Raw genomic sequence first — 22,260 nt, 5'->3', positions numbered from 1 at the left:
TTAATAAGACTGGGACTTTTCAACTTGGAAAAGAGACAGCTAAGGAGGGAATATGATTGAGATATATAAAATCATGACTGGTGTGGAGAAAGTAAATAAGGCAGTGTTATTTACTCCTTTTCATAACACAAGAACTAAGGGTCACCAAATGAAATTAATAGGCAGCAGGCTTAAAACAAACAAAAGGAAGTACTTCTTCACACAACGCACAGTCAACCTGTGGAACTCCTTGCCAGAGGATGTTGTGAAGGCCAAGACCATAACAGGGTTCAAAAAGAACTAGATAAATTCCTGGAGGATAGGTCCATCAATGGCTATTAGCCAAGATGGGCAGGGATGGTGTCCCTAGCCTCGGTTTACCAAAAGCTGTGAATGAGCAACAGGGAATGGATCACTTGATTACCACCTGCTCTGTTCATTCCCTCTGGAGCACCTGGCATTGGCTACTCTCAGAAGACAGGATATTGGGCTAAATGGACAATTGGTCTGACCCGATATGGCCATTCTTATGTTCAATTGACCAGATTTTATCAGTTGCAGGAAACTCCCTCATCATACAATCACAGTGATCAAAGACCCAGCAGAATGGTCGGGATAGTTTATTTCTGGGTGGGTGTTCTTTGCTACAAATTCCAAGTACAACCGGAACGTGTGCTGAACTTGGTTCATTTTCATTAAAGAAACCATATTTCCTTTGCTGTGTTCAATAATGTGTTAGTAAAAATATATTATTTGTATGTAGGTGGTTATTTACCATTATGATGTATTTTTCTTACAAAATCACTGACCTGCAAAAATTCACTCAAACACATCGGTACAAAATGCTAGTCCAAAAACTGAATTAATCCAATGGGGGTGTGCACAATAACTGGTGTCTCCATATATTTATGGGATGGGGACCTCTATTTTTATGCATTTGGAAGGGGGAGGTTAACTAAAAATGGAAAGTAAGCCAGAAGTTTGAAACTTTCACCCATCTCTCCTTGTCTTTTCAGCCGCCAAGATGTGTTCCTTTACTTACTCACTTTCCATTAAGATCAAGATGGCATGGAATTAATGATTAAACTGATTTTTATGATTCACCTCCTGTGGCCCTGTATAATCTTGCAGCACTCCTTGCTATCCCAGGTCTGGGACCTCGCACGCACCTCAGTCTTGGTCTGAAGCATTCCCTTATATTCCAAACCTTGTCTTCTCCTGAGGGGAAATTACCACCAAATCATTCATCTCAGTTGACATGAAGTGAAGAGCTAGCATACTAACCCCCTGGTCTCTTCCAGCCAAATCCACATTCTTCATCCACTGAATCTTCTAGCTGTCCCTGCTGATAACAGACATCTATAGAAATTCATGGAAAAGGAAAATCCACATGATCTGCAGATTTCACAGTTTTCTCCCAAATGATGCAATGCTGTCCTTTTGAGTCTGTAGCTAGATAGATTGAAATAGCTGCATTAAGAAGTGGCAAGCTCCCCTGCATTCATCTCAGTTCGGGTTTAGCTCCGAGTTCCAATTATCACAGTTAAATATTGACATTAACACTTTCACCGCTAATCCTTATGTAGGAACCACCCACATTTTTAGGCTTTGTGCAACACTTGTGCTTTCATTGGAGGTGCAAGCTGCATCCTGGACATTACAATGGTTTGAAAGATCATTTGTGTGAGAACAAGTCTGCAGGTTTTAAATGGGTAAGAAGTCATACGTTCCATCAAATGCTCTTTTGGGGTCTTCAATTCTCCTGACATTCCTTCCAGATCAAGACATCACACAGGCTGACCGTTTGGTTTTATCCCCTGTGGAAGAGTTTGGGTTCATTTTACCTGTAATAAAAAGGTTAAAAAAAATAAAGAGTTTTATAAAAAACTTTCAGCACACAACTTTCAACTCTCCCTCATTATATTGCTTGTTTTTAGACTCATCTCACTTTCTAACTGTGAAATCAGGAGATACCTCAAAAAAGGCAGACTCCAGAATCAAACGGTGATAAAGTTTTATAATGACTAGAGAAATGAGCTCTATTTCCTGGTCTGTAAGCATGACAGCCTGAACTATGGACTCCTCAGCTCACAGAAGGCAAGAAAGGCCAGACCTGGTCACTGCTTGCTGGGGACACTTCCAAAGAGTTAGAGATGAAAAAAGGCTACTGGGTCAGCTTGTCCACCTGAGCAGTGCAGCCTTAGTCCCTACAATACGTTCTGCAGTGCTTTACTCACTCTAGTTTCAAATGTCCAGAGTGATGGGGCTTCCAAAACTTTTATTGAGACACAAATCTGGGGTGTAATAATCCCACAGTTAAGTGTGATTTCTAGCCTAAATAGTCACATTTTGAGTTTTATCCCATTATTCCTAATCATTCCTTAGTCACCACACTCAACAGTTTCCTTCTTTCCCACTCCTCCCTGATGTCTGTACCCTTTAATACTTGTAAAGTTATCCTATCTCCCTTAGGCAGCGGATAGCTACACTAGATGTATTTCATTCAACACAGAAAATGCTGGTGGGGGAGGCTGCTCAAGATCAGGGGTAACACTTTTATTAAAAATGGAGTCCTCAAGCAGTATATACTTGGACATCACCCTAGCAGAAATCCCAGTAAGTGGCAGCCAGGCTTCTGGTCAGGGCATTACCCCCAGTCTTCACTGATGAGGTCTCTATAACCCACACGCTTTTTATCTAACTCTGGCGGTATCTAATTCTGGTATAGTTTTCTGGAATGTAAACAGCCAGTAAGATTTTTCAAGCCCTGCCACAAAGCTTACTTCTGTGCCTTCTTTGCTGTCTTCTCCTACTATTGACTGAGCCTGAGCCACAGACTGCTAGCGGCCAGGACAGTTTCTCTCAGATAGTGATCAACACAAGCAATGGGAATCTGGTCTTTCTGTGTATTTGTATGATGTCATGTGTCTCTACAGTTAAATATAATTAATAGTGACTTTAGAGCAGTGGTTCTCAAACTTTTGTACTGGTGACCCCTTTCACAAAGCAAGCCACTGAATGCAACCCCCCTTATAAATTAAAAACATTTTTCTATATATTTAACACCATTATAAATGCTGGAGGCAAAGCAGGGTTTAGGATGGAGACTGACAGCTCGTGACCCCGCCATGTAATAACCTTGTGACCTCCCGAGGAGTCCCGACCCCCAGTTTGAGACCCCTGCTTTAGAGGATGTGTGCACAGGTAAGCCCAAAGGGTTAATACATGCTTGCATGAATTTTTAAAAAATACATGCATCTAATTCAAAATGTGAAGCTTTGGATAACTGCACCCAACTGCATTCAAAGCACCTCTGTTGTATTTCAACCTTCCCCTCCAGCTTCAAACATAGCACTGCAGCATTCTTCACTTAGGCCTACATTGAGCCAAGCTTGGAGTTTTAAAATGAAGCCAGTCTCAAAGTTATCTGAGTAGTAAGAAGTGCCTCAGATTTTCTTGAAGCACGAATGCCACTCCACATCCATGCCAAGGAAGTTTTATTAAACCCTCAAGCAGCATGTTATTAACAAAGAAACCACATGATCTTATTAATGTAAACTTTGTTCTCCTCTTTCCCCTTAGTCCCCACTTATCAAGTGTTACCTTGGGACCTGAACCTTACTCTTGGAGTAGCCACATTGATTAGAGAAGATTGCAAGATCGAGCTCTTTGACTATAAGCATCTTGAGGCAGAGACTGTGATCCAAATTCTAAGGCAATGCTTAAGTTGTAGCCCTCCTCCACCCTTACATTGAGACTCCCTTAGATCCACTTGCACCCACTGCTGTGGTGTCAAGACACCTACACTTTTGAACCAGCACCTCTTTAGTATTTGTATAAACCTAAATAAGAGACCCACATGTAGAAGTGAACCTAGCTATTTTGCCACCCACTCCCAGCCACCAAGCCCTCCCCACCCCAAAAAGGCCGGCCAATCATAGCAGAGGTAAAAAAAGCCCAGTGGCACAATGCTACTTGGATGTTTGTACCCAAGGTGACTACCCTACTCATCCTCCCCGCCCCCAACTCAAAATGTAGGGCACCCACATGATCACCAAGTTCACTGTTGACTTTAGATTTCTAAGATTTTTGCTGCATTTACTTTATAAATTGATACTGAGTATAAACTTGGAGTGAGTTTTCTTTTTACCATCTCATTATTCATATACTACCCCAAATTGTGGTAGGTGACTTACAGCAGTGGTTCTCAACGTCTCCAGACTACTACACCCCTTTCAGGAGTCAGATTTGTCTTGTGCACCCTTAAGTTTCAATTCACTTACAAACCACTTGCTTACAAAATCAGACATAAGAATACAAAAGTGTCACAGCCACATTAGTACTGACAAATTGCTGACTCTCTCATGTTTACCATGTAATTATAAATGAATTAGAATATAAATCTTGTACTTACATTTCAGTATATAGAGCAGTATAAAAAAGTCATTGTCTGTATGAAATTTTAGTTTGCACTGACTCTGCTAGTGCTTTTTATGTAGCCTATTGTAAAACTTGGCAAATATCTAGATAAGTTGATGTACCCCCCTGGAAACCTCTGAGTACCACTAGGGTACATGTGCCCGTGGTTGAGAACCACTGGCTTACAGTACTGATAGGAAGACCCAGCTCATGCCATAGAAAGGTAACAGCCTCATTTTGACATAACATGTGGGAGTGACAGTGTGGTGGGAGAACTATTTTACAACAGCAAAAGTCAGGGATTAGAAATATGGGGTCTCTATCGCTTTAAATTGCCTCTTTAGAAAGACAGGTGCGAAAACAGACTCAACAGTTCTCTAGTTTTGTCACTAGAGGGTACTGCAAGCCCTTAGGTCAACCCATCTGATTCCAGTAAGTCTACAGATTTCCTTCCTCCGTGGAAGGGGATCAGCAGAGTACCTAACATATACTAGCTGTCAGGGCCAGCTCCAGGCCCCAGTGCGCCAAGCCCGTGCTTGGGGCGGCATGCCGCAGGAGGCGCTCTGCCAGTTGCCGGAAGGGCGGCAGGCGCCTCCGGTGGACCTCCCGCAGGCGTGCCTGCGGAGGGTCTGCTGGTCCCGCGGCTCCGGTGGAGCATCCGCAGGCACGCCTGCGGGAGGTCCACCGGAGTCGCGGGACCAGCGGACCCTCCGCAGCCACGTCTGCGGGAGATCCACCGGAACTGCGGGACCAGCGAGCGGCAGAGCGCCCCTCGTGGCGTGCCGCCGTGTTTGGGGTGGCGAAATGGCTAGAGCCGGCCCTGCTAGCTGTGCAGAGAATATGCAGTTACTTGAGACGGGGGAGGGGAGGGCTCACTCCCAACTTCCCAAATTCTAAGGGTGCCCTCCAAAATGAATCTATTGTGGTCCAAACTAAACTATTTGCATCTTGTTTCAATCTGTTTTAAGAAGCTTTGGGATTTAAATCTCTCTCTCGAGGCAGAAATATTTCTAAGAAACCAACTGATGGCTATTTTTTAACCTCATCTTTCTCCCTAATACTCTCCTCACTTTCTTGAGTCTCTTTCCATTTTTAAAAAACGGCAGTTTCAGGCTTATCAAATCTCCCCTCCTCCCCCATGCCAAATGTCCCATTTCACATTCTTTTGGGCATAGAATGATCCTTGGTTAATACGGATCAGGAAGAAATTACTTCCCCAAAAGCAGTGGTCCCCAAAGTGTAGGGCGCAACCCTAGGGGGGGCACAGAGGAATGTTCAGGGTGTGCAGCAGGGTCTGAGGCACCCCCCATAGTAGGTGGAGGGGGAGCACTCCCCAGCTCGACTACAGCCCTGCCCTTAGCCGCAGCCCCTAATCCGCGGCTCCAGCCCTGCTTCTGGCCCCGGCCCCAGCCCCAGCCCCAGCCCCAACCCTGGGGGAGGGAGGGTGGGCAGACTGGGTAACGGGGTGGGGGTGACCGAAAAAGTTTGGGGACCACTGCCCAAACATAATTTATTCCCCTGCTATATGAGGTGTTCTGGTTTTGCAACTCTCTCCACAGCATCCAGCATGGGTCACTGCCAAAGAGGGAGACTAGCCTGGAAAGTCTATAGGTTTGTTTCAGTCTGCCAACATCTAAACCTTTCAGGAACCAGTGTGTGAAGGGGATTTGCCAGTTCTGAATTCACTTGAGTCACTAAAACTAACCTGGACAAAGCCACTGAAGGATATGTCGCAAGCACTGATCATGGCCATATTGCGATAACTCCCTAGGTTCTAATTCCATGATGATCTCCCCCATGTTTGATTGGGGGAGATGGAGAAGGAGTAGATTATGTGGGACTCCCCTACTCTGTATTCCCTCCCACAATGATCTTGTCATAGTAACTCTATATCCAGTCAAGTAAAGCTGAGTAGGTTAGGTGGTAGGAGATATCTAAAACCTGTCCGTTCAAGTGTGCGCTGCCAATAGGGTCCCTCAAGTACAACATAGTTCTTTGCTAGCACCAAGGAAGGCTGTGAACCACTAATGCTGCTTCCAGCTGGGAAGCAAAGTACCTGTGCCTGGAACCTTTTCACATAGGGAGGTGGGGAATGAGAGAGAGATTCACCCTCCCCACCTCGAGACCATCAGAGAAAGTCACATGAGAAGTGTGAGTCTCACAAAATTTCCCTTTAAAAATGCCTGCAAGATGATTTTGTTTCATTGGCCTCAGTTGCTCTCTTTGTCATTTTAAGGCAGAGGAAAAAAAATGGTTGGAGCTGCCTTCACATGCCTGGACTGGGGGAGCCCGGGGGAACCGTGGTGAAGGAAGTTTATCTGATGTGCCCGCACAACTCCGAATGCTGACAGGGCTGAAGCTGATCAGGTCCTCACCTGCCATCTTCACAATCTCAAACTCTTTTCTTGGGAGTCCCTCACTGGCAAAATAATTGGTCCTCATGACTGGGGGCTGTTTAGCTTTCCTGCTGAAAAACCCGCTGCCAAACCTCTTACCCTGCTTGGAGTTGGCTTCCCCGTTGGCAACAGAACTGCCAGCGTCCTCATCCTTCTTGGTGTCACGAATGGACTCCCTGGATTTAGACTTATGTTTCTGATCCCGATGGAAAAAGGAGAGCAGTCTCTGGGGACTCCGGTTCACTCTCCCCAAGTTCTCAAGAGGTGGCAGAATTTCTGGTAGCACCTGCTCCACCGTGATCAAGTCATTCAGAAACTGATTCAGCCGCTTCTTTGACTCACTTTCCTCCTCATTCCTTTCCAGTTTCCCCTGTGACTCCTGCCTCTGGCGCGAAGCCCAGAACATTTCACCAGGGGCAGGCCTTGTCACTAGACCATACTTGGGGTTGATCATCTTACGAGACACAGTGGAGGAGCGAAGCTCCGATATCCCAGCTCCTGAATGAAAAGGGCTAGCAATGTTCAGCTCCTTGTAGAGATTGACTTCCTCAGAGATGGCGTAGAGCTCACGAAACTCTATGTCAAACATCTCCACATTCTGCCCTGTCAACAACAGGAGGATGTTTCTGTCGATGTGGGATGAGCTCCAAGTGAAACTGGCAGAGAGAAGCCACTGTTAGATTTTTGCATGGAGATAGGGAGACCTGACACCTCTCCAACCCCCAAATGACCACCTCTGAACTCTCAGCATTCAGAAACACATGGCACTGCAACCATGTGACAAGTATCTGACTTGATACTTGAGTGGCATGGTATATATTTTTAAGTCTGTTCTTTATTGTACAGGTGGACAAATCTGGTAGAAAAAACTGTGTCCTTAAAGTACAGTTCCCCCATCTGGACAAGGACACTGGTAACCACACTTAACCTGCTGTTGCTGAATTGACAGAAGGGCTCTCTATACTGCCCTGCTAACCTCTTCTAGATAGCAAACTGGCCACAGTGGATGCTGGGGAATTCCATTTGGCCTTTGGCTGGTGAGGAGGAGGAATTCTCTCATTCAGTGGAACGTTCTGTTGACACAGAGATACTCTATCCTCCAAAAGTCAGTTCTGTGTTCTCTATCGCACATCAGACTTCTACAAAGAGCTCAGCTGGACACAGCAGCCTATCTAGGAAATGGACTGGACAACTGTTAGGGAATAAAAAAAGAAGAAAGCTGCTCCCAACCTCCCCTAGGTAAAGCATGGAGTAGACCTTATACAAAGAACATGGGTATGTCCTGGGTGAGTGACCCACCTGTAGGACCCAGTGGCCACTTGTTCACCATCCACCATCAGGAACCGGGAGGCCAAGGTGCCTTTGATCTTACCTGATGGCATATAGAACCCAACTCCCGTCACAAAACGTACACGGATGTTCTAACAGGAAGGTGAAAAAACAAGTCACAACAAATCATGCATATAGAGAATCAGATAATCCCCCAGCTCCAGGCACCACCACCCCAGTCATCTCATCTCACTTCATCCCATGCTAGAGCTTATTTCATATTGGCCAACAGAACTCAGAAAGGTTGCAGAAGGGATAATCCAAGGCAGAATGTACTTCTGCTGTCTGTCTCAGCTGGTCATTTATTTTCTATACAGGTCACTCTCCTCCATCTATCTGTAGGACTGTCTAATAAGTTAAATGCCTCTCCCATTCACCTATTCATCCCAGCTCTCAGAAGTCTGAAATGCAGGTGGGACAAAGCTTCCAAAATCTAAGGGAAGAAAATGATCCTCAGTCCACAATGCTGAGCTGCAGCCCAGGTTGGGGAGTGAATCAACAGTGGCATTTTTGCACTTTCTGAATCCTGGGTCCACCCCTAGTCTCCCATAAGCCACTGCCAGCTCAGACTAGCTAGAGCACAGTGCATTCTGGCCACATAAATTCCTAACCCCTGCATATTCCTATGCTGGGAGGATGGGGGAAGGGAGATCCACCTGGTGCTAAATTAAAGGGGCTGAAATGGAGACCTGAGTCAGGGTCTCAGGCACTGGTCTCACTTGTGTTGTCATAGTGAAAGTAGGGCTTGGTAAAGGGAGGGAAATTAAAAGTCTGGACAATTTTATTATCAGAGACAACAAGAGGAGAGAACATCCCAATTTTCTGGAACGTTCCAGTAGGAGAGATTCCCCTAGAGGTTTCCTAGTCTCCTCCTGCTACAGTAAGAGAACTCCTCCCTTTACCGGTGGGTTGGGAAGGATTCCGAAGCATCTCAGATATCTAACTGGCCACTGCAAAGAGATCAGAGGGCATGACAGACCACAGAATCCTCTTTTATAGATTTGATGGTATAAGGGTCAGTTATACTTAAATCCTAAGTAGACTAGAAAAATGCTGACTTAAGGCTATATGCCTTTCAGTGTCAGATGTCTGTCTGCACATAACATACAAGAACAGAGATTTGAGTGCACAAACAAGTGCTCTGCTAATTAGACCTATGTCATATGTTTAATGAACCACATGGCCCTAGCTGTACCAGGCTGGATTTCCAGCCATAAGTGAACTTACTATGATCAATGGAATCCAGAATTCTTTTAAAATCCTAATTTTCTGAATATAATATGTAATTTTTAATCTGTTCATCATATCTGTTGTATTTGTTCAACAGAAATGCTGCAGTGTCAGTACAAATTCTGACTAATAATAAATTATAATACTTGCAATCATATACTACTTGGTATGTTTGAAGTGCTGTGCAGACATTAGCTAATTACCATCACAATACCCCTATAAGTATTACTACTCTGTGTCACGGATGGGTAACCTGAAAAAGTCAAAGTGACTTGCTTAAGGCCTCATAGTGAGTCATGTGTGTGGGATGTTGAATGCAGGTCAGGGAGAGCGCACCAGAAGCAGGGTGTCCTGTTTGGTGTTTATTATAACATTTTTATCCATCTGGTTTTCCACTGAAGAGCTTTTTCTATTTAACCAACCTGGATTTTGCTGTATGCCAGTCAATAGCCCATGATCTGAAAACAGAATGACCTCATTTTTTTCAAATCAGTCAAAAAAAGGTACAAGAGGTTATGTGACTTCCTTACCAGGAAGCAATCTGTCTACTGAGAGCAGTCTGTGTGAGCACAAAACCAGATGTGCTGCAACAGTATTTAGAAAGTGGAGGTTTCACTGGATTTGCACATTGCATTTCCTGCTTTTGGTAAAGAGAAGTCAAATTTGATCTTCTTTTAATTACTATGATCTAAAAATGACTCTTTATATGGGCACAGAGGGAGCAGAGTGATACAACAAAATAATCACCCAAATACCCTTTAACAGTGCAGAGACAAAGATGTATTGATACAGCTTCATGTGCAGAAAACACAAAAAGCATGCGATTTAGTGAATATACCACATCAACTACCTCCAAAAACTTATATTTCTGTAATGTCTCTTACCCTGAAAGATCTCAGAGTATTTAAAGATTGATAAATAAACTATACAGAGGGAACAGAATCCCTCCACTGAAATGCACTCACCTCTAGGATGGAATACTACCATGCTATTAAATAGCTTAAGGGTACGTCTACATTTGAGCTGGGAGGTGTGATTCCCAGCTTGTGCAGATGTATTCATGCTAGCTCTGATCAAGCTAGCACTTAAAAATAGCAGTGTGTCTGCAGCAACCTAGGTGACTTCTCAAGTTAGCTGCCCCAAGTACAATCTCGCCCAACTCCCTGGGTAGGTACTTAGGCAACTAGCCTGAGCTGCTGTGGATACATTGCTATTTTTAGGTTCTAACCCCTAAGCTAGGAATCACACCTCCCAGTTCAAATGTAGATGTACCCTAAGAGAAAGAATATGATATCCAGTTGAAGCAGAGTGCAATTACCTAAATTAAAATATGGCCAGAACAGTTCTTAAGGGTTTAAAAAAAATCAGAGTGCTATGGGATCATTTAATGATTGCAACTAATCAACATCTTGGTGTTACAGGTCACTTGGAAGATGGCACTTCCAGCAGCAGACCACCCCGTATTACCATGCCAGGACCTTAATTCAATGTGAACTAGGGTGACAAGATGTCCAGATTTTATAGGGACAGTCCCAATTTTTTTGTTTTTTTTCTTATATAGGCTCCTGTTAACCCCCACCCTCTGTCCTGATTTTTCACATTTGCTGTCTGGTCACCCTAATGTGAACACAGGGGAAAGTGCCAGCTATTCAGTCATTAGCACTTATTGCAGAAAACTGGTGTTCCTTGAAGGTCTCCCATTCAAGTACTGATCAAGCTTGATCCTGCTTAACCTGTAAGATCTGAGGGAAACCCAGCAAAAGGTGATATGGCTCCCTGCTATTTAGCTGGGTGAAAGTAAAAACTACTGTCCCTGAGAAGGAGATCAACAGAGGTCTGACTTCATTGCAAGGCAGACAGTGAAGCCCACTCAGGGGGATTAAGGCTGAAATCAAGTATTGAAGTCTCCCCAATGGCAGCAGAAAGCTAAGTATAAAAGGAGAGTGTAGCTGTTAAATATTTTTTGAAAAAAGAAAGCAGAGGACAAGTCCAGACCTCGGCTAGAAGCAGCCCTCCAGTTTGTATCCATTTAGAAACCTCTGGTTGCAGAAGCCTTGTTTTTATCCACCACACTCAGGCTTCAGGAAATCATATGCTTTTTATCTGAATTCGCTTTGCAATTACTTCAACCACAGGAGACCTGGTTTTCACCCTGAGCAATGACCAATGCTTTCCTGCTAGGAATCAAAGCAGGTGGGTCATGGCCTCCCAGCAGGTTATGGTATGTACATGGAAGGGACCTTTCTGTCTCTCTCTCTCTCTTTAATGTGAAAATTTTCCTACTGCTTACACACTAATCCTCAGCAGGGAGACTAGACCCAGACCCTTATTCCAGTTCTGTGACAGCAGTACATGAACATACTGTAACTGACACCATCTTAGTGCATATAGGCCTGAGCAGTGGTGTACAAATATTAGTGACCTCTACCCACAAATCCTAGAGGCAAGCTCTGTAGGCACTCACATTAGAAAGCCTCCAGGGTACCTCACATGCAATGTCTTCACCCAAGACAAAACACTCACTCACACATTGGGGTCACAAAATTAGCAGGGAGCTTTAGTCCCAGTCTGGCTGAGATAATAGAAGTGAGTTCAGTAAAGTGACGAGACAGAATTAGATAACAGTCAGAAAAACAAAATTGACACGCTCAAATAATAGTCAGAGAATGACTGAGACCTTTCAGTTCTAGATCAGCTGGAATCCCTGCTCCAGAGGCACATTATTCTCCATGACAAAGTTCTCTCCAACCAGGGATGCTTAGGTCAGTCAGGCACAAACCCTCCTCAGGCCCCTTCCTACTCAGAGCTCCCCCTCTAAGATCATTCCTGTCTTCTCTTGCTCCACTCAACACCAGAAAACCATTTTCTTACTCTCCTGCTTTCCAGTATGGCCCCAGTTCCCAGCTCCCCTCTGCCTATCAGAGCACACTGCAGCTAGAAGGGACTCAGTTGTCAATACAAAAAGCCTCTAATCCACCCCAGAACTGCAGCAGCTCAGCCCCCTGCTGGAGACAGAAAGGCCCTTTTAAGCTCTGGCCTGATCTATACTGAAAAGTTAAATCGACCAGGCTACATCATTCAGAGCTGTGAAAAATTTTACACCCTTAACGCCATAGTTAGGTTGATCTAATCTCCAGTGTAAACATGGCTAAGTCGAAGGAAGACTTCTTCAGTCAACACAGCTACTGTTTCTTGAAAAAATGAACTATATTGACAAAAAAATCCCCTTCTGTCGATGTAGGAAGTGTCTACACCTGGGCATTACAGTGGAACATCTGTAGCGTAGACATGGCCTCCATTGTATTACAGTATCTTACCTGGATCTGGAAGCTACTGAGATTCATACACTTGCACATCTCCAGGAAGAACTTCACACCCTCCTCATCCAGGATTATATAGACTGGGATCCGGCGCTTGTATGCTGCATCCACAATATCCTGGAAGATGTCCCGGTCTGTAAACAGATCCATTACCACTGCAATGATCTGGAAGCAAGGATCAGGCAGAAAGAGAGGCAAGTAAAATACAGTATTAGATATAGGGGTGAGATGGGGACATGCAAACACACTAATATAAAACAAAAGGGTATGGGTGCAAGGCCAGCTGGGTAGAGAATATACACAAGGCAGACTAAAGCGTGAGAGAAACACATGCCTGAACACAATTCAATAATCTCATTATTTCACGGCATGGCTCCCAGTGCCCACACATGTACATGGAAAGAGTTTGTTAGTTCTTGTTGGGAGCTCTTTTGTCATTTCCAGGGAATGCTGCATATTAATCAGAGGCCTGAAGAACAACACAGCCAGCTGCCCAGTTTTCACCACCGCTGAGAGACCTCTCCACCATAATTGTCTCACATTGATTTACTTATATGTGAACAGATCCTGGAAAACCCAGGTTCATCTGCCCAGCACAAGGGGCCAGAGAAATTGTTGGCAGAGGATAAGAATACTAAGGGTGTGGGAAGAAGGGGGACTTTATTCTTCTGTTCCACAGATTCCCTGAGAACGCTCCTACCTGGGCTGGGTTCACAAGGAACACATCTCTATATCTGACCTATGAGGTTCAAACACACCTGCTCATATAACAACAGAGACAGTTTGGCATTCAGTTCTGCGTTTGTTGGTGCTACAAGTATCCTCCCCACCCCCTTTCACTTTAAATGCCCAACAGGATACATTTTTCCAAACACAGACTCTATAAAAAACAATGGAAAAAGCTGCATTAACATGCTATTAAACTCACAAAAGTCTGAACAGTCAGCGGTTACAGGTAATTACAAAGCAAGAAGATTGTTGGCACCCTTTACAATATAGCAAGGTGATCTCAAAGGGCTTTTCTCTGTGGTCCACACCCCACTCTATTCTCCCTTTATAAAACACTAGAAATATCACGTCCCAACTTGCCTCTTCTTCCTGAAAGACTTTACCCAGCCTTTGGAAGGCTGTGAATGAATCATCACAGGCAGCTTCTGCTTTCCTAGTCTCATTCATTTACGATGGACATGTAAACTTGGGCAGTCAGAGGCCCCCTGCCTACACTAGGCTGGGTACAGAGTTGTCTATATAAAGTTTAAATTCCATGGGCGCTATTCACAATGGTCAGCTGCATTGTGTTAAATAGAGGTAGCATGAAACTATTTTAAACTCTTTTTAAAATCAATCAGGCAGTATGAGTCCCAGCTCAGTGCAGAGAAGAGCCCCTTTCCTTCAGCTGAAGGTTGGAAGAGGTCCAACTCAGGTTTCAAGGGGTAGTAACTACAGCAGGGTAAATAATCCTAACTAGAGAGGCAAACTGAATCTGGGAAAGAGATTGCCCTTGTATGCTCCAAACCATGCCACAGCATAAGAACATAAGAATGGCCATACTGGGCAGACCAAAGATCCATCCAGCCCAGTATCCCATCTACCAACAGTGGCCAATGCCAGGTGCCCCAGAGGGAGTGAACCTAACAGGTAATGATCAAGTGATCTCTCTCCTGCCATCCATCTCCACCCTCTGACAAACAGAAGCTAGGGACACCATTCCTTACCTATCCTGGCTAATAGACATTTATGGACTTAACCTCCATGAATTTATCTAGTTCTCTTTTAAACCCTGTTATAGTCCTAGCCTTAACAACCCCCTCAGGCAAGGAGTTCCACAGGTTGACTGTGCGCTGTGTGAAGAACTTCCTTTTATTTGTTTTAACCCTGCTGCCCATTAATTTCATTTGGTGGCCCCTAGTTCCTATATTATAGGAACAAGTAAATAACTTTTCCTTATTCACTTTCTCCACACCAGTCATGATTTTATATACCTCTATCATATCCCACCCTTAGTCTCCTCTTTTCCAAGCTGAAAAGTTCTAGCCTCTTTAATCTCTCTGCATATGGGACCCGTTCCAAACCCCTAATCATTTTAGTTGCCCTTTTCTGAACTGTTTCTAATCCCAGTATATCCTTTTTGAGATGGGGAGACCGCATCTGTACTCAGTATTCAAGATGTGGGCGTACTATGGATTTATATAAGGGAAATAAGATATTATCTGTCTTATTTTCTATCCCTTTTTTAATGATTCCTAACATCCTGTTTGCTTTTTTGACTGCCGCTGCACACAGCATGGACATCTTCAGAGAACTAGCCATGATAACTCCAAGACCTCTTTTCTGATTAGTTGTAACTAAATTAGCTTCCATCATATTGTATGTACAGTTGGGGTTATTTTTTCCAATGTGCATTTCTTTACATTTATCCACATTAAATTTAATATGCCAATTTTTTTAAGTGACCATCACTTATTTGCACTGTAGTGTCCAGGAAGTGGCTCTCTTGAGTGGACTGGTCCAGGCTGAGGTTGATGGTGTGGGAATTTTACCCTGGAGGTTTCAGGTGTAATCTGGAACTGTTTCAAAAAACAGTTCTTTAAATTTACCATAGTCTGAAGCATCAGCAATAGGCATCTTATTGAATATGTCCAGAGCTCTCCCAGTGAATTTTGAAACCAAAGTAATCATTTTTTGATCCTCAGGAATCACATGGAGAGTGCACAGTCTCTCAAAGGTGATGAAATATTCAGCAATATGACTGGATTCATCACACTGTAAACATAACCATTTCCATTTATGGATTTTTGAGGAAGTGGAGCCAGCTGTTGAAGGGTTTTGTCTCTTCCACTCCATTACAGCCAGTTCATGCCTCTGGGCCACAGTGTCTTTGTCTTTTAACTCCAGGGCTTGCTGCCTTTGCCTTTCCTTCTCCTCCTAAGCTTGCTGCCTCTTCTTGAGCAGCTTGCTGGGCTAACCTCTGGGCTTCCATGGCTCTTTTGTGAGCAGCTTTTTCCAAGGAAAATTGTGCATCAATTTCCATTTTTCTTAATTCCATTTGTCTTTTATGTTCATTTTCATTCTCAGCAGTCTGCATCCTGTGCAGGTCTAGCTTCTTCTGAACCTCACTCTCACTCCTTTTGCTGATTTTCCTGCCTCTATTTCCCTTACCCGAAATAAGCAAACAGAACAGTAACCACTTTGTTTGTTCTCCAGCCACCACACTTAAAATTCACTTAAAATCACTACCAGCATCTCAAAGCAATCAGCTGTGCACAGATGCTGCTCGATTACACCACTGTGCCAGGTCTGGTCACAGAGACCCCCTTGGGACTGTCATCTGATGTGCTGACGTTACCTCTGAGCCCGTTTTCTCTTCCAGCTTGGAACTCCAGAACCCTGTCTTGTTGAGCCAGACATGCTACTCTGCTGCCACACAGACCCAGGGTCTAGACCACACCCCCAAAGCTGCAGGCTTTAAATGAAAACAGTTTAGCAGGTTACCTCCAGCACCCAGACCCCCAGCTCCCAATGGGATCCAAATCCCAAATAAATCTGTTTTACTCTGTATAAAGCTTATACAGGATAAACTCATAAATTGTTCGCCCTCTATAACACTGATAGAGAGACATGCACAGGTGTTTACTCTCCCAGGTATTAATAACTTACTCTGGGTTTACTAACAAACAAAAGTGATTCTATTAAGTACGAAAACTATGATTTAAGTGGTTTCAAGTAATAACAGACAGAACAAAAGAAGTTATCAAGCAAAATAAAACAAAACACACAAGTCTAAGCCCAATACATTAAGAAACTGATTACAGGTAATATCTCACCCTCAGAGATGTTCCAATAAGCTTCTTTCACAGACTAGACACCTTCCTAGTCTGGGCCCAATCCTTTCCCCAGTGCAGTCCTTGTTAGTTCCAGCAGACATCTTAGGTGGTAGACTGGGGATTTATCATGGCTGGGCTTCCCCTTGTCCTGCTCCACCCCCTTTTGTAGTTTTGGCACAAGGCGGGAATCCTTTGTCTCCCTCTGGGTCCCCACCCCTCCTTCTAAATGGAAAATCACCAAGTTTAAGTTGGATTCCAGTATCAGGTGACATGTTCACATGTCCCGTGAGACTTCAGCCTCCATTCTTTCAGGGCTGGCCAACATGTACCCAGGAAGGTTTGTGAGTAAACAGAGCCATTTACAGGTTATTGATTCTGAAGCACCCTTAATGGCTTCCACTTAATATGTTTACATCAGTAATACAAGTTTATATCTTATTTGCCTAACTCCAGACTTAGAAATAATACATGCAAACAAACAGAATGAACACACTCAGTAGATCATAAGCTTTGTAATGATACCTTACAAGCCACCTTTTGCATAACGCATATTCCATTTACATCATATTTACACTCATAAGCATATTTACATAAAACACATGGAGTGCAAAGTCACAGTGACCATCACCTATTAGCACTGTAGTGTCCAGGAAATGGATCTCCTATGTGGACTGGTCCAGGCTGAGGTTGATGGTGGGGTGGAAATAGCTGATATCCAGGTGGAATTCTTCAAGGGCCTCCTTTCTGTGGGTCCATATGATGAAGACGTCATCAATGTAGTGCAAGTAAAGGAGGAGTGCTAGGGGATGAGAGCCGTGTAGACTAGACCAGCGGTTCTTACAAAAAATGTTTTGGTGGCCTCAGAGTGCAACCACCAACTCTTGCTGGTGACTGCACTGACACTTTTTCCTAAAATACTTAATTAACTTTTGGAAAAACAAATACATATGCACATACACACATCCAAATCACTGTAATTCATTTATATAGGTTGTTGTGGGTTTTTCCCCCAGACTCAATAATTAAAATAATGCTGTGGCAAAATAAGGCTGTGAAAAATGGTCTTAAACATACGAGCATCTCTTTTCAGTCTCCCAGCTAGCTAGTAAGTCTGCTGTGAAAAGTGATACTTGCATGTTTGTTAAGATCACTTTTCTCAGCAAGCTCCAGGCCAAATTAAGCCCGGAAGGTGGATTGAGGGGTCAAAGGCAGTGTTCCCTCTAATTTTTACCACCCATGTGTGGAATGAATTTTGTTATGTGCACCAATATGAAGGCGATGTGTTCATATGGTGGGGATGGGGCTAAAGGGTTCGGAGTGTGCGAGGGGGCTCAGGGCTGGGGCAGAGGGTTGGGGTGCAAGGGTCTGAGGGCTCTGGCTGGGGGTGCAGGTTTTAGGGTGGGGCCAAGGATAAGGGGTTTGGGAAGCCCAATCAACCCAGGGCTGAAGCCTGAGTCCCTGAGCCTCGCCCATCCCCCAAGGTGGGTCAAGAACTCACCTTGCTTCTGCAGCATTGTGCCCCACCTGTCTCCAGAGGTGCTGCAGGGCAGCGCATGTACGAACAACAGGGAGGGAGGGGAAGAGACTGATATTCCCCCCCTCGTCCCCCAATCAATGCCCAGGAGGCTGTCATGGCCGCGTTTGAGAAACACTGGACTAGACCCTAATGATTACTTCTATGGAGAAAAGCTGGGCCCATGTTCCAGCTTGGTTCTCTGACTTCTCAGCAGAAATGGAGTGTTGCAGGTACAAGCCTGTAGCCAGGGGGCAAGCACTCTATGCTGCCACACACACTCCTTGTTTGGGTAGCTCATTCCCCTAAGGCCTGGGAGTGCTGCTGAGTCCAAACACCATTTGTTAACAGTACAACTGTCAATTAATCGCAGTTAACTCATGCGATTAACTCAAAAAAACTAATCGTGATTAAAAAATGAATCACAATTAATCACTGTTTTAATTGCTCTCTTAAACTGTAGAATACCAATTTAAATTTATTAAATATTTTGGATGTTTTTCTACATTTTCAAACATATTGATTTCAATTATAACACAGAATATAAGGTGTAGAGTGCTCACTTTATATTTTTTTTATTAAATATTTGCATTGTAAAAATGATAATCAGAAGAAATAGTATTTTGCAATTCACCTCCTGGAAGTACTGTAGTGCAATCTCTTTCTTGTGAAAGTGAAACTTATAAATGTAGATTTATTTTTTGTTACATAACTGCACTCAAAAACAAACCAATGTAAAACTTTAGAGCCTACAATTCCACTCAGTTCTACTTGTTCAGCCAATTGCTAAGACAAACAAGTTTGTTTATATTTACAGGAGATAATGCTACCTGCTTCTTATTTACAACAAAGTGAGAAGAGGCATTCGCATGGCACTTTTTTAACCAGCATTGCAAGGTATTTACGTGCCAGATATGCTAAACATTCGTATGCCTCTTCACGCTGCGCCACCATTCCAGAAGACAGGCTTCCATGTTGATGATGCTCATTAAACAAATAATGCATTAATTAAATTAGTGACTGAACTCTTTGGGGGAGAATTGTATGTCTCTGGCTCTGTGTTTTACCTGCATTCTGCCATATATTTCATATTATGGCTGGTGTTGAAGATGTTTTGGAGGTTTCCTTTGAGGACAAGGACTGAGGGGTTAGATATGGAGAGATCGTTTTGTGAAAAGTGTTCACCCATGGGTAACTGGTATTTTAATCTTTTGTCATTCTTCTGTTCAAGTTCATCTGAGAGCATAGTGATTATCTGGTTTCATCCACATAGTTGTTTTGGGGGCATTTAGTGCACTGCACTTATGATAGACACACATAGGACCCACGGATCTTGAAAGGTGTGATGTGGGGGTACTGGTCATTGTAGTGGTGGAGATATAATAGATGCAAAACTTGCAGATGTTCTGGCAAGGTGTGGTGGTGCTTTGAGCTCATGGGTCCTGGTCTATGGTGAGCTTGCTTCTGAGAAGGTTGGTGAGTTGTTAGAAGGCCAGAAAAGGAGGGGGAGGGTGCTTGGGAAACATTTCTTTCAGGATGTGGTCCCCATCGAGTATGGATTGTAATTGTTTAATGATACCCTATATGGGTTCCAGTATGGGGTGGAAGGTGACAAATAGGGGACAGAGGGTTTTTTTCCCCCGTATTGAAGCAGGTTCTCTTGGAGTATCTAAGCAAGCTGTTCCACCATGTATTTAGCTGTGACACTCTGAGTACCTTTCCCAGACCTGAAGAGGAGCTCTGTGTAGCTCGAAAGCTTGTCTCTCTCACCAACAGAAAGTGGTCCAATAAAAAGTATTATTTCACCTGCTCTGTCTCTAATATCTATTATCCATGACCAACATGGCTACAACAATGCTCTCTAGGTCAGCTCACATGAGCATAACAGGCAGGTTTATCTAAATAGGATCAGTAAATGTTCAGTGAGTATTTAACATGCAATCACCTTTGCACTGGGAAGGTTTTTTCAGTTTGTCCAAGTCAGCAAAACCAACCAGCCCCAACAACTTTTGGCCTTCAGGCACAGATGCTGAAACAGCCCAATTCCTTACCACCCTGCCCTTTGTCTAGACATTTACACCAGTGCAAAGTGGATGCAGAATAGATGTAAAATGCTACTAACTCAGAGTAAAAACATTTCACAGCCACTTTGCATTAGTGTGTGACTACATAAGGGGCAGGTGAATAATTAATCAGGCCTTCATTATTCAGAGTGAGTGAAAGGGGTCAGAGGAGAAGGGGAATATGTAGTTTGAAGAGGGAATCATTTCAGAAAACTGCTTCCTATCCTATTCCACCTAGCAGATTCAGAGTGAAAATCTTTGTGAGAGATGTATATGGGGAGACACAAATGGCTTCCATTACCCACAGAAAGCAGCAGGAAGGGGAGGGATCAAGTAGCCCCCCCATTTGCCACCTTTGAAAGTGCCAAGACCAATGGAAACCTTTGCAAGAAAAGAAGCCATTTTAAGTGCAATCTCTTTCCTGGAAGCCTCAGCTCAGCTGACATGAGAAATACTCTTGATACATCCGTGTTCCATGCAAACTTTTGGAATCTTCCTATTGGTTTGTCTTCTTGGCAGAGAAGTACGTCATTAACAACAGTTCTCTGCCCCCAAAAGATAAATACAGCTATGTATTGGCTCAAATCCAACTGTTTAGCAATCAAGACTGGATTAAGAGAGCATTCAACCTCTAACCTATAGATTTAGAAATCCATCAACAAACAAATCTATCTAAATTTACAGAGTTTAAATAGTTTTATCTATATATGAGAGAGAGACAATTGAAACAGACTCAAAATATGTGATTGTCTGAGCTACTGACTCAAACTGACAGTACAAAATGGGCAGCTGATATAAAACCCCATTAACAATAGGGTATCCAGTCCTGGATATAGATTCTTGATGGAGTCACTCTGGCAAAACTTATATTTTGATTAACAGTAAAGTGACTGAATATCATGAGATGCTGCATAGGACATTAGTAGGTTATAGATCCTGGGGGCCCATAGTTAACTATTTGCCTTGCACTGTGTCAAGTATCAGGGGGTAGCTGTGTTAGTCTGTAGCCACAAAAACAACAAGGTGTCTGGTGGCACCTTAAAGACTAACAGATATATTTGGGCATAAGCTTTCGTGGTTAAAAAACCTCACTTCTTCAGATGCATTAGTCTTTAAGGTGCCACCAGACTCCTTGTTGGTTTTGTCTCCACTTTGATGCAGCAAGGAAAGAAAATCAATTTATTGTTGGGGTGGTGATAGTGGGGTGTTTTCCCCTCTGCTTTTTCCATCCCTCAAGTTAAAGCTCCTTCCCAGAATCCTTTACAGTGAGGGTCTGTCTGGCTATGGGACAGCGCCTGTCCCTGCAGTGCTCACGCTCTTCACAAAAGGTTGAAGAAAATTGACTCAGTGGATGGCGAAATTCAGTGCTGCTGCTGCGCTCTGAGAAGAGGAACTCAATGGAAACAAGCCACTGAGCAGATCCGCTTCCGCAGGAGACTGAGCACCAGGAGGCGGTGCGAGCCGCAGCGGGAAGGACCCACGCCCAGTGCTTCTGGGTGATGAAGGGAGCGGGGGGCGGGGACACACCTACCCTATGTGCCTGCTGGATCATCTCCCGAATGACCTGTCTGAGGTGCGGCGCGTTCTCCTCCTTCCTGGGGTGGGTGAAGAGACTCACCCGGCTGATGCCCCGGTAAAAGTTCTTGTCCGTCCAGCCCAAGTCCAGCGGCGGCACCTCCGTGTCGGAGCACTCCGGCCAATAGGCCAACGAGACGCCTCCGTCGCCGGCGCCGCCGCCGCCCTCCAGGTGCGCATCGTAGCGGCGCCAGGCGTCCGGCAGGGCTCGCAGCTCGCGGCTGGAGAGGAAGTCCCGCAGCTGCCCGTCCTGCAGCCGCTCCCGGTAGCCCGGCTCGCCCTTGGCGACCAGCGCCTGCAGGGCCCGGCGCTGCTCCTCGCTGTAGTAGAACCTGGCCTGGGCCTCGGTCACCTTCTCGTTCACGTGCGTGTCGTCCAGGCAGATCAGCTGCGAGTCCGCCATGCTCGCCGCTCACCTGCTGCCGCCCGGGCCGGGAGACGGGGCGGGGCCGCCTCACCTGGCAGCGGCCGGCGCCCGCCCAGCTGGTGAAGGGGTGGCTGGGGGCGGGCTTGCCCCGGCGCCGCGCAGCTACCCGGTTCTGGTGCAACCCCTGCTCCGGGGTGGGCTGGCCAGCCGCTGCCAAAGCGCGGGGCACCACCCAGCCTGCACGC

The 22,260-nt window shown here is 44.6% G+C and overlaps 1 protein-coding gene across 1 annotated transcript; it reads right to left on the bottom strand.

Moving 5' to 3' along the window:
• Positions 1–456: 456 nt before the first annotated feature.
• Positions 457–22,051, bottom strand: FAM83F (family with sequence similarity 83 member F). Its single transcript, XM_030553723.1, has 5 exons — positions 21,605–22,051; positions 12,671–12,838; positions 8,094–8,215; positions 6,894–7,450; positions 457–1,823 (listed from the first exon to the last, which is right to left on the bottom strand). Exons 1-5 carry the CDS (start codon positions 22,049–22,051, stop codon positions 1,759–1,761), a joined length of 1,359 nt encoding a protein of 452 aa, XP_030409583.1. The 3' UTR covers positions 457–1,758.
• Positions 22,052–22,260: the final 209 nt, after the last annotated feature.

Source organism: Gopherus evgoodei, chromosome 1, assembly GCF_007399415.2.
Source record: "Gopherus evgoodei ecotype Sinaloan lineage chromosome 1, rGopEvg1_v1.p, whole genome shotgun sequence".
NCBI lineage: Eukaryota > Metazoa > Chordata > Testudines > Testudinidae > Gopherus > Gopherus evgoodei.
This window is presented reverse-complemented; position numbering and strand designations above follow the sequence as displayed.